General features: G+C 43.6%; 2 protein-coding genes across 3 annotated transcripts in view; one reads left to right on the forward strand and one right to left on the reverse strand.

Annotated features, from left to right (window-relative positions):
- Positions 1 to 938: 938 nt before the first annotated feature.
- On the reverse strand, positions 939 to 4,628 carry LOC130545192 (amphoterin-induced protein 3). Its single transcript, XM_057319571.1, has 2 exons — positions 4,440 to 4,628; positions 939 to 4,332 (listed from the first exon to the last, which is right to left on the reverse strand). Exon 2 carries the CDS (start codon positions 4,194 to 4,196, stop codon positions 2,751 to 2,753), a length of 1,446 nt encoding a protein of 481 aa, XP_057175554.1. The 5' UTR covers positions 4,197 to 4,332; positions 4,440 to 4,628; the 3' UTR covers positions 939 to 2,750.
- A 9,158-nt stretch (positions 4,629 to 13,786) lies between these two features.
- The window catches only part of LOC130545438 (kelch domain-containing protein 8B-like), a 93,923-nt gene continuing 90,157 nt past the window's right edge, over positions 13,787 to 17,552 (forward strand). The window contains exon 1 of one of the 2 annotated variants that reach the window (XM_057319932.1): positions 13,787 to 13,846. The gene's annotated coding sequence lies outside the window, so the exon portion shown is untranslated. Of the gene's footprint in view, positions 13,847 to 13,876; positions 14,408 to 17,552 lie in introns of those variants that run through there. The other variant, XM_057319930.1, reaches the window with a different exon arrangement.

The raw sequence follows: 17,552 nt of genomic DNA on the forward strand, positions 1-17,552 counted from the left end.
GATTTTATTGCATACACTGATTTTAAACACACTCACAGATATTCTAACAGTTATGTTAACACTGTTGTATTTCACTATAGTTCATTTTGACCTAAATATTTTAGACATTACTACACAGATTTTGCACATTTACTCTTCATTTTGATCTCCACTCTGTTCTTCGTTTTCCTCATTAAGAGGTAAAAGCAAAAATAAGACCAACCGGCTCTGCAGTAGTGCTTCACTCACTGCAGAGGGAAAAGAAAGTTTAAGAGATTAATAAAAGGCTGAAAAAATGTTGGAGTACCTAGATTTTATCCAAAGAGTAATCCGCTAAAACCTGACATTCGGTCATGCTATCTCTCATTTGATATAGTCATCTCTGAAAACAATGCTGGTATTACACATGAAACTGAGGGAAGGCCGTTCTGGGGCAGTCATGGTTATATAACGAATACTGCTTGTACTGATTGTTCAACTGTTTCTTTCTTCCATTTTGCAAAGAGATTTGTTGAGACTTGTTAATAACTACATAAAGCAAATTGATACAAAACAGATAGTCAGATTATTACTATTCCTTAATTTGGTATTCCCTAACCCACGATTATATCCACTACAGTGGACAGATCTTTAAAAGGCATTTTTGTCCATTCAGGGTGTGATTTTACATCCAAACCATAATTGGTGACCATAATTATATATGATTGTCCATAAATTTAATATATGTAATGAAAATAGTATTTAATATATTTTATTACAGTAGTACCAGAAAAGAATAAAGAAAACACTTCTACAATATTTACAAATATGATATTTTCTTCTACAATTCTGCAATTATTAATATTTACAAATATTATTTAAAAATAAAAACAGGAGCATATTACCAGACAAGAAAATCAACGAATATCACAAGAAAATAACAATTTAAAAAATATTTTTTCAATAATTATGAATGTACTTGTAGTGTAATATTGAACAATTAAAACAATGCAACAATACCTTGCATAGCTATAGACATTTTAAACAAATATATTAAAAATGTTTTGTCCCTTGTGATTTAATGTACATGACATTACATTTACATTTAGTCATTTAGCAGACCATTTTTATCCAAAACTTACAGAGAGTTCAGGGAGCAATAAGCGATATGTCATACAGGAGCAATAATACAATAGGTGCTAATACATAGTTTCAACCAATATAGGTTTTATGTAGGTTAAACAATTCCTAAATGTTGTGCAATTGTTTGCTACAGGGCTTTATAAACTGCACAACAGTCAAGAGCAACCAGGAGACACATGTATTATGTGAAAGTGGGTTGCTGCAGATAAATCTGATTACATCTGGAAACGGGCTGCGTGGATTAACTCTGTACCTTTGCCTTGCTGATTTTTTCATTTTCATATTTTGCCTTTAGTTTGCATATTGTGTGCATGGTGTGGGAGGGAAAATTGTGGCAGGGGTGTTTAATCTCTTCCATAGCACACTCCGGTAATGAAATAGCAATTTGCTTAATGCAAAATGTTGAGATGAATAATATCGCACAAAAACAGACATCACTTCATTGCTTTTACTTTTCTGTGTTTTCAATCTTTTTATTCCTCAACCGTGGATTTATTTATTTACCTTGGATCTAAACGGTGTGAGCAGAAGACATTTTTTTGCATATGTTGTACAAATATATATACATTTGGTAGCAATATGTATCTTTGAGGTACAAATGTGTACTCTTTAGGTGCAAAAGTGTACTTTTAAAAGTGTAAAAGCGTACAGCCCCAATGACAGCTTTTGTATGATGATATACATTTATTCACTTCTCCGGTACTGAAATAGCAGCTTAATGTTACATTTTGTGGTGAATAATATCACACAAAAACAGACATCACTACACTACAACTTTACGTTGTATCTTTATCATAAGGGATTAGATGTATCCAATGGTAAGAATGCATTTGAAAAGATTAAGCCTCAGTCTTAAACTGATCTGGAAGGAATTCTGTTAAGGATTTCGCTCAAGACAGACTGGTGTTTCTTTCATTAGACCATTCTCTGCATTTAATATCATATTTGTCATCACCCATTGTGCGAGTGTGTGTGCATGGACCATGTAAATACCTTCAAAAACACCCTTGCAAATTAAGAGGTTGTCGTCACCTTATCTTCTCAAATGTACATTTTTTTTCCGACCGAGAGTACAAAATACATTTTCAACTTAGCTTTTGAGTCAATATCCACAGCCACCTGAAACACCACAAGAGAAATTGATGGTTCATTCTTGTGTACTCTGTATACAATGTGTGTATATTGCCAAGTTAAAGCAGCTCTGATCTGCAGCTCTATAGCTTTTGTTTTGTTCAGATAAAATGCTGCATTAGAGCCAACATAAACTTTGCTGTTGTCATGACAATCTTGGCAAAACTTCTATTTCTTTTAATCTTCACTTGTTAAATTGATGAAATATTCAGTCATTTAATTTAAATGTTAGTTACAAAGTGAACTGTAATAAAATGTTGCAAAATTTTGATATAATAATGTAATCATTTTGGCCTTGTTGCTTGTCAATGCATTACTCTCAGTACAGTCATACACCACCAACCACCATGACTGCACATAGAAATCTCTTTAAACTGACCAAATACTGTGAGGCGAGTCATTTCAGGATCAAAACAATTTATTTCTGGAATTATGACAGATTCATTTATGAAGCTGCCCTCAATTCCAACAAGCTTATGAGAATCCTGGAAGATGTTGATTTTAAAGTCAATGATCTGCTACTCTGACTCATTTCTGTCAACAATGGTGTAGTTCTCCATGTCCCATTCAATTGTGGGATGTTCGACAACAAACGCAGCTTTTGGGTGGCCATTTTTCCCTGCCAGGAGTGGCTCGAGGAACACTACGTGCCTGTCCGGCTGAGACTTTGCCTTGTGCCGTTCTGCATTTGCGGGAGCTGTAAAGATAGACGTGAGAGGGTCTTCCCTGAACGAGGGGTCTTCTGGTGAGGGAGGAGGGGGTCTACAGCAATCACAGCGACATGGCGTTAAATACAAGTACATCAGTATCAGCACTAGGGTCACGACGCAGCCCAACAAAGTGGTGTAGCCGGTGTGGAACGGCTCGTCAATGGAGCGCTGGGATAGCACGGTTAAATTCACCTCTCTTGTTTCATTGATCATCTTGGTGTTATCCACGGCGGTACATTGGTAAACTCCTGAATCTGTGGGCTGGGCTGCGAGTATATCCAGGCTTCCATCTTGATTAAGACGGAGGGTTCCATTTTGGACCAGCCGACTGATCGACTCTTGGTGAGGGATGGTCCAACTGTAGGACAGCTCTTCTCCATTCAAAGTTCCAGTACAGTCTAGTTTCACTTGTTCTCCCTTGTGCACAACTTTATCAGCCTTTGGAGAAATAAGAGATATCATCTTTCCCACCGTACAGTTCTCAAAGAAATAAGAGCTGCGGAGGAATGTGATTGAAACAGGAGGATCACGGTACATTAAACACCTATAGTCCTCCTTATATTCTTCAACTGCCCCATATCCCTTTTGGTCCCAATGCCAAAACAAGCGATACACGGAACAATCACATTCGAGGCTGTTGTTGTGCAAGAACAAGCCTCTTTGGACCGCTACTGGCAACAACACAATGTCATCCATAGGCAAACGAAACAAGCGGTTGGAGGACAGATCCAGAGTAACCAGGTTGGGGTGGATATGTTTGCGCACGGTGAAAAAGGGAAAGTCAGTCAGCTGGTTGAAGCTGAGATAAACCTTCCTCAAATTGCTGAGACCCATAAATGTGTTGCTCTCCACACGGGTAATGCGGTTGTTATACAGCAACAACACCTCCAACGCCATCAGGTCCTGGAAGTGGTACTTCCCCACCACCTGCAGTTTGTTAGAGGAGAGATCCAGGTACTGCAGACTGCTGATGTTATGGAAAGCTCCTGGGCTGAGCATAGAGATGCGGTTATGGGACATATGCAAAGTGTGCAGCCGTGGGAGCCCGTAAAAGGTGCCTGCTGCTAGCCATGTCATTCTGTTATGACTGAGGTCCAAGACAGACGTTGTGAATGGTAGTGGACTCGGAAATCTGTCCAGACCCACAGAGCCACAGTTCAGGATGTCAGCTGTGCACAGGCAGCCATGAGGACAACTGGCCCCCGAGAAATGAACCAAGAGTGAGATCAAAACCACGTAAAATGCTGAGGTCATTCTTATCGTTGCAAAATGGTACAGATTACAGCGGCGACACAGCTGGAGAACCACGGATACACAAATCTCTTAAATCCAGTGAGGTCGTTTTACATCTGTCATGTCTTACAATACACAGATGGGCATCTGATTTATCCTGGACGGTATCGGGGCAAAGGATGACCAAGATTAAAAAATCAGCAGCTATTATTTGTATTAAAAAAGCATTTAATTTTCATTGGTTAAGTCGTACGCAATGCCTACCAGAAATTCTCGCCAGAATGTCACTTCTTAAGTCTCACTTCGCTCAAAAGTTGTTCGTGCCCATAGTTCAGGTCAGAAAACATCCATCTCGTTTTCCAGATTGGTTTATATATTCCTTAATTTGCACTTGCATATTGTTTGAGTTCTCTTGAGGTGGAGTGTGCTTGTTGTTTGCCGAGCATCCTTTCACAGATGAGCCCACAGAGTGCAGTACTAATCTCTTCCCATCCTTCCCTCTTCAGAGCACCGCCTCACAACTCTCTCTTTCTCTCTCTCTCTGCGATTACACCTGATACAACTCTCTCTCTCTCTCTGTTTTTCTCTCTCTCTTATTGTTTGATTCCCTTAATCCCCTCTGGATTTGTCCTTTTCTGTTTCCATTTTTTCCATTATGGCTAATGTTTTAACAGGATTTCAGATGCTTTAGCATCTTAGATTTCATGAAAACCGTGAATACACTTGGACCTGGATGAGAGAAATTGTTTGTATAGTGTGAGGTACCAGTCCGCATACAGACTCATCTCTCCTGCCAGGCAGTGTTTGGCAGCTGATGTCGGTTGTCTTGGTCATGGTCGTCCTAAGGGAGCTAATTGCTGTCACACTGCATTGGTCACGGTTTGTTTGTGTTTCACCAGGGGCCATTGGCACAGTGTGTCACCTACGCTATCATCATCTTGTACTTTAATTTCTGAAATGTAGTATTGATTTTTTGAGTCTGTCTATCGTAACCTGTTTTCAGTGCAACTGTACAACTTTTCTAAAAGGATCTAGGAGTCTGAGAAAACTTTCTGGTAGAAAATGTTCCTGTGGCTTGTTAAAAAATTATGTAATGACACCTACCTTCGATTTGTATGCCCATGAAATTTTGCAAAACCAGATGGGTGCATAAATTAGAGGAGGAGCATACAATGTTTTGGAATTGTGGATCTTAGAGATAATGGCACATTGATCATACATAGCATCTGTGCACCATTTCAAATGGTAAAACAGAATTTGCATGTTTGTTTTTATACAGTATCATGCTGAAACCCTGACACACGGCATAGATATCTGCCAGCAGTCACACTGACAGAAGAGCACCGTACTCCCACACACAGAGACCTAACACAGTCTTACAACACTCCAGAAAATGACTGGAGACAGTTTTGCACAGATCTGCTCTACACTCACATCATGTGGGCATGTATAAAATACTGAAGGTGTGGAACTTGTGAGATTAATTGAAAGACTTAAATCATTGGTTTCAGTGATGACAAACACAAAAATATGAAATCAACACATTCATATTTTAATACCAGAGGCTTTACAATGACACTACAGCAACATGGTTTGCACACAAATACACAGGGTTAAATAACCAAATATAAATTAAATAAACAAATAAAAAATTAAGTTGCAAATAAAGCGGTACATTATATTTGCCATTTTACACTTTTCTTAAAAAGTAAAATATAGACCTCTTCGAATGACACAATGCTGGTCCAGGAAAAACATCTTGGTTACGTATGTATGAGGGGGAGAACTCATGGGAAAAATATGCGGATTGAAGAGTTAACCGCAAGATGGGAGTTCACCTAGGGAGGTCATGGGTTGCCTAGGCGGGAACCACTCATGAGAATACATCAGACGGAATCACCCAGTGGGGGGAGTTACCACGTCTGGAGCACTAGGTCCGGTTAGAGTTATGTGGTGGATAACTCAACTGTTACCCGGCCTAAGGGGGCAGGGCTGCTCTGCCCAGCCCGTTCCCCAGGAAGGTGCTTAGTCATGGATGGAATGCCTATTCTTCACCCAGTGGGGGGAAGAAGGGAGGCGGAAATAGCGCACTGACCCACCTAGAGGGAAGGGGGAAGGCGCTTTCGCAGGCGTACGCCCTACCGGTCGCCGTTTCTCACCTGTTGCCCTGCAAGACACGGGCTGACACCGGTTCCACTCGGAGGTTGTAAAACCTCGCCAAGGTGTTGGGCTTAGCCCAACCCGCAGCTCGGCAGATGTCTGCCAGAGAGGCACCCTGAGCCAGTGCCCACGAGGAGGCCACACCCCGGGTGGATTGTGCCCTCACTGCCAACGGACACAGGCGATCTTGAGACCGGTACTCCGTAGTGATGGCGTCCACGATCCAGTGCGCCAGTCTCTGTTTGGAGACAGCCCTCCCCTTCTGCTGATCTCCAAAACAGACAAAGAGCTGCTCAGAGCTTCTGAAGCTCTGCGTGCGGAACAAGTATAGGTGCAATGCGCGTACTGGACACAACACGGATGGGGTTGGGTCTTCCTCCCCAGTGGGGAGCACCTGCAAGTTCACCACCTGGTCCCGAAAGGGAGTGGTGGGAACTTTGGGCACGTAGCCAGGCCGTGGTCTCAGGATCACGTGAGAGTCTCCAGGCCCGAATTCTAGGCACTCTGTGGACACAGAGAATGCTTGTAGGTCCCCTACCCTCTTGATGGAGGCGAGCGCCACCAGAAGAGCCTTCTTCATCGTCAGATGAGAAAGAGCGGCGTCTCCCAGGGGCTCGAGGGGGGGCCTCTGGAGGTCCGCCAGGATGACTTCAAGGTCCCAAGAGGGTATGGAGTGTTGACGCGGCGGATTCAGCCTTCTCGCGCACCTAAGGAACCTAATGACCAGGCCGTGCTGTCCTAGAGACTTGTCAGCAACTGGTTTGTGATGTGCTGCGATAGCGGCAACATACACTTTCAGTGTGGAAGGGGAGAGATTACTCTCAAGTCTCTGTTGTAGGAAGGACAGTACGTTCCCGATTGAGCATCTCTGTGGGTCTTCTCCTCGAGAAGAACACCAGGAAGAGAAGAGGTGCCACTTCAAGGCGTACAGCCGCCTAGTGGCAGGGGCCCTAGCCTGAGGGATTGTCTTAACCACCGCAGGGGGTAGGCCACTCAGGGTCTCCTCGTCCCATCCAGGAGCCAGACATGGAGGTTCCAGAGGTCTGGTCTCGGGTGCCACAATGTGCCCTTCCCCTGCGAAAGAAGGTCCTTCGTCAGGGGAATCGGCCAGGGGGAGTTGTCGTCAGAAGCATCAGCTCTGAGAACCAAGTGCGATTGGGCCAGTAGGGCGCAACCAGTACCACTTGATGCTCCTCTTCCCTGACCTTGCACAGCACCTGTGCAATGAGGCTCACTGGGGGAAGGCGTACTTCCGCTTGTCCCGCGGCCAGCTGTGCGCTAAGGCATCTGTGCCGAGGGGACCCTCGGTCAGGGAGTACCAAAGCTGGCAATGGGTGGAGTCCGGGGAGGCATACAGTTCCACCTGCGCCTGGCCGAACTGCTCCCATATGAGCCGGACTGCGCGGGGATGGAGTCGCCACTCTCCACGAGGCATTGACTGACGAGAGCGCGCGTCGGCTGTCTGGTTCAGGTCTCCTGGGATGTGTGTGGCTCGCAGGGAGCTGATCACCTGCTGACTCCAGAGGAGGAGGCGTCGGGCGAGTTGTGTTAGCTGCCGTGAGCGTATGCCACCCTGGCAATTGATGTACGCTACGGCAGTTGTGCTGTCTGACTGGACCAGCATGTGCTTGCCCTGCACGAGGGGCTGCAGCCTCCTCAGTGCAAGTAGCACAGCCAACAACTCTAGGCAGTTGACGTGCCAACGCAGGCGGGGGCCCGTCCACCGCCCCGAAACTGCGTGCCCGTTGCACACGGCACCCCAACCCTGCAGGGAGGCATCCGTCGGGGAGGACCGCCCCTCGAAAGCGAACCGTAGGAACGGCCAATGACGAGGAAGAATCGAGACATGAAAGTACAGGTCGATTGCCATGAACCAATCCTGATGTCTGACAGACGCCAGGATGCGCCTCTGTGTGAGCATCCTGAACGGCAGCTTGTGTAGGTGTCTGTTCAGGGTACGCAGATCCAGAATGGGGCGCAACCCCCCACCTTTCTTGGGGACAATGAAGTACGGGCTGTAAAACCCGCTGAACATCTCGGCTAGAGGGACGGGCTAGATCGCTTCCTTCACCAGAAGGGTGGCGACCTCGGCCCGAAGCACGGGAGCATCCTCGCCTCTGACTGAGGTAGAGAGGACGCCCCGAAACTAGGGCGGGCGTCTGGCGAATTGGATCGCTTAGCCGAGACGGATCGTCCTCCCTAGCCACCGTGACGGCCTGGGAAGCCGTAGCCAGGCTCCCAGGAACCGAGACAGGGGGACTAGGGGTTCGATCTGCTTCATCATCACCCCGGGGGGTGGTTCGATGGCGAGCAGTGCGGATCCCTCGCCCGGGGGGGGGCCCCCGGGGAAAAGGTCGGCTCTGCTGACTTACCTGCCTGGCGATGACGCAGCTCAACGCACCGTCTGACTGAGAGTGCTGAGGGCTGCTGAGTGGGCTCGACACTGTGTCTCGCCACGACACAACGTCGAGTTGCCGATCACCATCACGTAGAGGGTGAGAGCGGCTTTAATTCTGACCCAGAGAGAGAGGAAACTCTTTTTGTGAGTATGTGGGCGCTAGTCCCCCGGAGGGGCCCAGCAGATGCTGAGACGGGGCAGGAACCGTCCCAATCCGGCCGCCCAGCGATGGAATGGCTGGGGGGGCCCGATGGTACACTCGATCTCCCTTGGGTCCTGCTGTCAGGGCCGCTTCTGCTTCCGCAACGGCTACTGACGGGGCAGTGGCTTCCTCTTCGATGCCCTGTTCCGGGAGGCTGCCTTCCTAGGGGGCGCTGGAGCCGGAGCCGGCAACGAGGAGGGCCCAGGCTGCTGGGAAGCAGACGACGCACAGGATCTCGACAACCGGAAGGCGCCCGAGTCGCGGCGGTGCAGGATGTGCTTAATGGCCTCCGTCTACTTCTTCATCGTCGAGAACTGCTGGGAGAAGTCCTTGACGGTATCACCAAACAGCCCCCCCTGCGAGATGGGTGCGTCGAGAAAGCGAACTTTCTCAGCGTCCCGCATCTGCACAAGGTTGAGCCAGAGGTGTCTCTCCTGGACCACCATAGTGGACATCGCCCGATCCAGGGCCCGCACGGTCACCTTAGTCGCCCGTAGAGTGAGATTGGTGGCGGTGCGGAGTTCCTGCATTAGCGCTGGGTCGGTCCTCCCCTCGTGGAACTCCTTCAACGCCTTGGCCTGGTGGACTTGCAGGATGGCCATGGCGTGGAGGGAGGAGGCAGCCTGGCCCGCAGCAGCGTAAGCCTTTGACACCAGAGATGCCGAAAACTTACACGCCTTGGACGGGGGTCTAGGCCGACCCCTCCAGATGGCGGCCGTCTGCGGGCACAGGTGTACCGCGACGGCCCATTCCACTTGGGGGATGTCGACATAGCCCCTGGCTGCCCCACCATCGAGGGAAGTGAGAGAGACAGAGACGCACTGAAAAGGGGGCGTTCCACGTCTTACTGAGCTCCTCATGCACCTCCGGGAAAAACGGGACCAAGCAACATCTCATCATCATCACCTACTTCCGAGTATGTGGCGGAGGAACAAGACGGGGTAGGACCATCTCCTGGGGGACGATCAGACGAGCGAGATGGGGCGCGAGCGGTCCGCGAGCCTGTGGCTGACAGGTTGCTGCTCACAGAGCTCCCCTTATCACCCCCGCCGCTCACCGTCAGGGATGGCAGAGCCGTAGCCGCTGCGGTCCTAGGACGGGAAGCTGACGAGGTGGCGGCTGCTTCCAAAAAGAAAACAGCTACCCGTGACCGCAACGTCTGAATAGTCAGACGTATCCATAAATGCTGCCTCAGCTTGCCGGAGACCCAAACACTTGAGACAGACATCGTGTCCGTCCCCCTCCTCAATGAGTGCGTTGCACCCACGAGAACAACAGGACATGCCGCGCTGGAGAAATTTGCTCTTTTAGAACTAAAACAGAAAAAACTCTAACACCTCTGGAACTGCCGAGACGCCCAGGGGAAGTCGCTGCAGGAAGGGACAGTCCGCTGCACCACGTTGTACAGATTCCAGCAGAAAATAGATCAGTATAGACCGTAATGTGATCATAAGATCGAAGGCTCCGAAGAACAAAAGGTGAATGAATGAACACGCCGGCTTCCTTTTATACCCGGATGTCCGGGGTGGAGTCCGGCATGCAAATTTCATTCGCCAATCTCATTCGCCTTTTCCAAATAGTCAGAAGACGATTGGTTCTCAAGAGCGAACCCCATCTGTCGATTCGACACAACATCGAGAGACCGACAGAAAGGGAACTCCTTGTTTCAATTCTTTAACATTAACGTTTGAACAAAATACAACCAACAGAATATTAATAACCGTAATGAAATGTTAAACAACCATCTTTAAGATTTAATTCTATATGTAAGATTATAAAATACTAATAATAAATAAATACAACATGAAACCGGAAGTGCTTCTGGACCCGTGTTTACATCTTGCAAAGTGATCTAAATCATTTAATAAAATGATTAACAGTTCATACAAAACAATCGAAAGGTACGTAACGTTATTACCATAAGTAACACCTGTACGCATCGTTTACAGAGACTAATGAAATATCCAAGTTGGCGACGCCTATTGCGGCGGAAAGTTCACAAAAGTAACACAGAAGCAACAGCAAGATGTTAACATTTTTAATGAAAGTGCGAGTTCGCCAATCAAATATTAATTTACAAGCTTTAAAACAAATAATTTTCTTTGATTTATAACAGAATCTTACGAAACGGATGAAATCAGCTCCACAAACAGCGACATAAACGCTTCAAGCCTTCGGATGACTCGCAGCTGTTACATCCGTACAGTGAGTTGACGTTACCAGTATCCCACATGAAAACACGCACTACACTGCACACTTGTGGCTGAAGTGGCTGTCGTATTGTTAGATTTATCTATAGTTTATTTAGATGATAGCAAACCAGGTTTAAGGTGGGACTTTTCCAAGTTCCTGAATTCGGCGAGATATGTTGACATGTAGTAAACTCTTGGCTTGTCAGTGCCTTAAGACTTGAAGTTTCATGTGTGGGAAATTTCACAAATCTTATTACACAAACTTGAGATGGAATCAATTGTGACTCTGGACAACAAAACCAGTTTTAAGTAGCACGGGAATATTTTTAGTAATTGGCAAAAATACATGGTATGGGTAAAAATTAACGATTTTTCTTTTTGCCAAAAATCATTAGGATATTAAGTAAAGATAATTTTTTATAAATTTCCTACTGTATATGTATAAAAACTTTATTTTTGTGAGTGGATGGCCTGCTACAGTGCCTCAGATTAACAACTTCAAAGTCGATTTTCTCAATGTTTAGATTTTTTTGCACCCTCAGATTCCAGCTTTGTAAATAGTTGTTGTTCCGCCAGTGTCCTATCCTAACAAACCATATATTAATAGAAAGCTTATTTCTTCAGCTTTCAGATGATGTAAAAATCTCAATTTCGAAAAATTGACCCTTAAGACTGGTTTTGTCGTCCAGGGTCACAATTATAGAAACTGACTGAGAAGGTCCGTTTGAGATTAATTTACGTTTGGATTGTGTTAGTGCGCTCTCTAGCGGTCTATTGGTTACAGCACAGTACACTGAGTGTGTGTCCCTCTCGTGTAAATTTGTTGTACACAACCAGCAGGTGGAAGCATCCATACATTGTCATTTTATACAATTTGTTAATTGTAACTTCTGATGGGCAAAACAGTGATTTGATGTTTTTCCATTTTTTGATAATCTAATATTTGCTTTTGGGTAGTTGACGAATGTGTCCTATGGTGTGACATAGCAAAATTTAGATAACAAACTGTTAATCTTACATATTTGTTGTATGTTTTATATTATTAGCCTAATATGTATATTTATCATATAAAATAGCCTAAGAGAGATTATGCTTCATTGTTAGTTTTTTTTCTAAATTTTTGTGTCACACCAAAGGATAAATTTGCATAGCCTATTAGTCTGTCAGCTACCCCTTTCCATTAGTGTTTGCATGCAATAATTGTTACAATAAAGCAATTATAATATTTTTTTATACAGGCAACTTGTTTGTAGATACATCGAAGGGTGTTTTTATAATTTTTCATTATGACAACATTGTTTGTTTTTGTTAATTCCTCTACTCACTTCCTCTAAGAATTATTTTCAGAGTGTTGGCCGGTGTAGTTAAAGAGACTCTGCAGAGGCGATCGATCGGGAACAACAAGCAGTAATTCCTCCTGGACTGGAGAATGTGCAGATGGGATCAATTGATCCAGAGTTCACCCAGGATACATCGAGGAGAGTCATAATTAGTAACATTGTGAGTGTGAGTAGATGTCTGTGTTTGTTCCTGTATAATGTGTCTTCATTTGCAAGACACATCTTTGCATTAAAAATAAGAGTTTTTTGCTTAAAGGTTTGTGTGAATCTTAGCAAAAAATGTAACAACCTGTTCCTCTCTCTTATGCAAACATACAAATACAAATATGCATTTTAACCCAGTACCCAAATTAATGTTTTGTTTGTTAATTGTCTTTATAGTATTCAGAGATTTCTCGTGCAGGCTAAATGAGGTGCTGTTGCATAATTAACCCACATTTAAAGTGCAATGCAACTTGTTTTTAGACCACAGTGAAGAATTTGTCTCTCTTGCCTAATGACTAGAAGTCTTAAAGTATCGCCCCATTTCCAGTGATAGAAACATATGACTGATCTATTTGCTTTGCTCCTAATTATTGTAGGTCATGCTTAGCTTGTGGTACACTGGATTATTTAGAATCAATTTATAGTTTTTTACTATTGGCTTGGAAATATGGAACATTAATGAGTAATATAAATATACAGCTGTGGAAAACAAATAAGAGACCATTCCAAATATTATTTTAATCCGCATTTCTAGATGTATTATTGCCATTCCAGTCCAGTGTCTGTTGAATTTCAACAATATTAAACCTCAGGAGTGACAAAGTCATCCAACATCAATGAGAAAGACTGACAGCATGACAAGACACACGAAAGCTGTGATAAAAATGGAGGTTATCACAAAATAATATTTCTTAGAACTGTACCTAAATACATGTACAGATATTACTGTTGATTTCTTTGCCGTATTTAAGGTCAGAAAAAATACAGAGCATTTTTTCTGTTATTTTGACCCGACTTCTCTCCAGTTCTCATTTTCTGCAAATAAATGTAAATAGAAACTATATTTTTATTTGAAATTTGGTAGAAATATTGTTAACGGTTAACAGAATGAAACAAAAACGATCATTTTACCTAAACGGAAAATCATTTTGAAATGGTCTCTTCTCCGCGGCTGCCACAGCCAGCCTGCCCCACCCAGTAATGCGGACCGCGACAATATTACTAACTACCGCTAGAGAGCAGTAGTGTCACAATATTACACACTTCACTTGTTCGCTTCATTAGCGATGCTGTCAGAGTGATGCACCCCATAACCCGTGTCATTTGTTATAATTGCTGGAGCACGCGAGGCGCAGGAGGGTTCGAGGAAGGATCACAAATTCTTCATTTCGAAGGTGAAATTGAAAGCTAATATTATTCATTTCATTGGAAACTACAGTGAAAGACTTGTAATGAAAAGCAAACAAGTATTTCCTTTACAGCCTTTTAATGCAACTCAACTATCTCATTTTACTCGCTTTAAATACTCTCAATCCTATGGCCACTGCTAAAAATGATTTCCATCGATTTGTTGATTTCGTGGACCTTCACAACTCTTAGAAACCAATTGATCCCTTTAGCCTCTTTCTCTGTTTTGATGTTAAATGTTTATTTTCGTGTCACGGTCAAAGAAAAGCGTTTTCTGTCAAAGTAACTAGGAGTAGAACATATACAGCATGCAGGCAGCGCGTTTGAAGCGTTCAGGGGAGGGCGAAATAAGCATTGCTGAGCCAGTGGAGATACTCGTGCGAGGAGCATCGGTCCGAAAGCTGAACTGAAGAGCGAAATCACTGGCATAACGCGAGTGTCACAGGCGTGAGAAGTGCGTCGAGATGTTTATCTGACTGAAGTTTGGAAGAAGGTCACTCTTACTCACGGACTTTGGGACAGGCGCTTGTGTTGGACACAATTAAAAGGTAATCATTCACATGGGAAAGAGAATATTGAAAGTTGTGCTGGCCGCAGTTTTGTGCATGCTTTGCGACGAGCCACCTCTGTAATGCAACCTATGTTTAGATGATGAAATAGCATTTACATGATAGAAGGTTTTTAACCGTTGGTAGCAATTTGTGATAAAGAATTGTATAGGCTTAAATAGATTCCTGATGAAATAGAAAGTGTACAAATCATTTTGGATAGCGCTTAAAATTATTGCTTTAAACTCGTAATGATTTATCCTTTTCTTGTCAGGAGCAGCATGGTTGATCATAGCCTTTAACGTTACTACTGCCAAATGCGTTTTTAAGTTTCAAGGATGGGTAGAGCGATGCAGGTTTCTGCTGCCATGCAGCTTCTCCGGTGTGTTTGCCTTTCACGGGTTTTGGAGATGCTGTTCCGCATTTAGATCTCAGCATTGCCACAACCCCTATCGTTAGCTGTTTTCCTGCTCACGTGAATAAAGGAGTACTGCATACCTCTCATGGGTTAGTTAAGAGAATGAGCACTTCTATAATAGCGAATAGTCTGAGTATGCTTATCTTGCCTGAGAAGCAGCTAACTTTATTATTCGCTTGGTTGAACAAATCCAATAACAAAAGCTTTCTACTGTACACACTGCACTCATAATCTCGACTAATTTCATCACCTGTTGCCTGGCGTTTCAGATGTGGGATTAACATTTCAGCAAAATAATTTATACAGAGACCTTTAATACATATTGTATACAGAAACCTTAATATGCCCATCATCTGTTTATTCTCAATGCTTATTATAACGCTTCCTCGTTTATTTACATCATTCACCTGACTTCAAATTCTTATTGGGGTGTAGGCCTACATTGCGGTTTCATTTATTTATCAAAAGTGATGGGAACACACAAACAATAAAAATAGAGCCAACAAAAGCAGTCATTTGTGTAATAGAACGTAAGCCTCGGGGTCTTTTTTATTTCATATGGGGCTCTGCTTACAGTCAGCTTAATATATAAATTGTAATATATAAAAAAAAGATGTTTATTATTTGCTTTATGTATTCGAATCTTTGTTGACTGACTATTTTGGTGTTTTAATGAAAGAAAACAAAAAAATTGTCATTAAACGGTATATAATCTATTTTGCGATTTCGCTGGCACATTAAGACAAGTGATATCGATGAGCCAGAAGATCGCGTGATGTGCGCACTCTCGTGTTTATGTCACTGTCAACTGGCTACGGGTAGGGGTAAAATCTAATATAACAAACTTTAAAGCGACACTTTAGAACTTTTGCTCACGATTGCCCCATGTGGTTGATAAGCGCAAATGTCTGTTACCAGTGTTGTAAAGAATGTGGTTGTATAAGCTTCCCCATGGGCAGCGCAATACACGTTCATTTGTTTACTACGCTGATGGAACTGGCGAATGCAGAAATGTTGTTTGGAAACCATATCGCACTCTTCCGCAGGAAGGGGATGGGCGGGGCTGTGTGTACCGACCCGAACACAGAATTTACAGTGTGGTTGTAGCCGCTATGAGGCTGCTCAGGTAGCAGTGGCAATAGAATCGGTCCGTTTAAGAGTTTTTCTACCACTGAAATAATTTTAGAGACATTATTTTAAGCTTGAAAAAGTTTTGTAATAACCTAAATAGTTAACTAACCTATAAATAAACTAACCTCAGACAGCTTTCTGCAGCTGCTGTTAACATGTTAAGAGATTATAGCCCACATAAGAGATTTTATCAACATTTTCAAAACATTTGCAATCACAGTTAATCGCGTGTTCTTTGTTTCCCTTTTACGGGTCACAATTCTATATTTAATTTATGTGCGAATTAATTTATTATTGCCTCATTTTCTAGTCTGACCTCTTAGTTCTGTTTGTTAAAGGGGTGGTGCAACGGTGTGTCATGCATTCTGACTTCTTTACAATGTTAAACGTGCTGTCTTCTCATGCTTAACACGGTCAACTTGTCAAAAAACGAGTTGGGCGTATTACGTAGTATTTCTGTGCTCGATACACTCCCCCAGCGATCGTACAGGTTTCTGAAAGTTTTTTCCGAACATATAAAATTGTTTCGTAACAATTTTTCTTAGTCCCTTATTGGACAATTCTCCCGGAAAAGCACGCGGCACGCCCACGCGGCAGCAAGGAGAGCAGGAGAAGGAGCATGCGCAGACGTCACTTTCACTTGTGTGCAGGAGAGAGAGAGAGAGCATACATTCGCAAAGTTCATGTGTTTGTTTGTTCACTGCATTTGGGTGATGAATGTTATATAAACGGTGGATATAACGCTGGATTTGGAGATCGTTTGAAACTGATATATGGAGCCGTCCCAGCGCTAAATGATGCCGGACATGAACCGCATGCGGTGAGCGAAACTGATGTCTGTGTTTTGTTGGCAATGGGTGCGCACGTGCTTTAGTTCAGCCTACACCTCCCAGATCCACCCCCCCTCGCACGCGCAGTATGCTTTAGGAAAAAATCGTACAGCTGTATCTATCTTTTATAAATGTGATCAAACTAAATAGTCTTCGAAGATATGAAGTACGCAATACTACTCTATAGGTACTCAAGATTAATATGAGATTGGCAGAAACCGCGTGTGTTAGGGCCGCTTTAAGGTCATGTTCTAAAAATAGTTCTGCCTCACGCTCGACTATTTAATGATTACGTCTCGTGCTCGTATCCCTAAAGGCGGTAATTACGTGGACGTGATAACCTTAGTCTGCTTGGTGTTCATTTGAATAATCATTAGAAAAATTAACGCACACTTTTTCACATTTACAGCACAAACTGATATGCTGCTTTGTTATGTGGTAATTAATGAGCAGTGTAATGAGTTGTGTGTGCTCCTAATAAACACTAATGTTCATGCCTCTCTGTGGTTTCAGGATGTAGGGAAATTGCCACTTCTCTCTCTCATATAAAAACCTGACACCAATTGTAGTAAATACCAAAGAAGTCCCGAGAAACATGAATGGTGGCAATCCTCTTAACCCAGACAGACATCATAAAGACGGTCACAAAATGACCGAATGTATAAAGTAAAGCTCCATCAGTCCGCAGTCCAGTTTCTTTGTTTTGAGTAGATGTCAATCCATGTCTCAACGCTTAGCAATTAACTACATAATGCAGTCATTGGAT

This window comes from Triplophysa rosa, linkage group LG21 (assembly GCF_024868665.1).
Source record: "Triplophysa rosa linkage group LG21, Trosa_1v2, whole genome shotgun sequence".
Lineage (NCBI taxonomy): Eukaryota > Metazoa > Chordata > Actinopteri > Cypriniformes > Nemacheilidae > Triplophysa > Triplophysa rosa.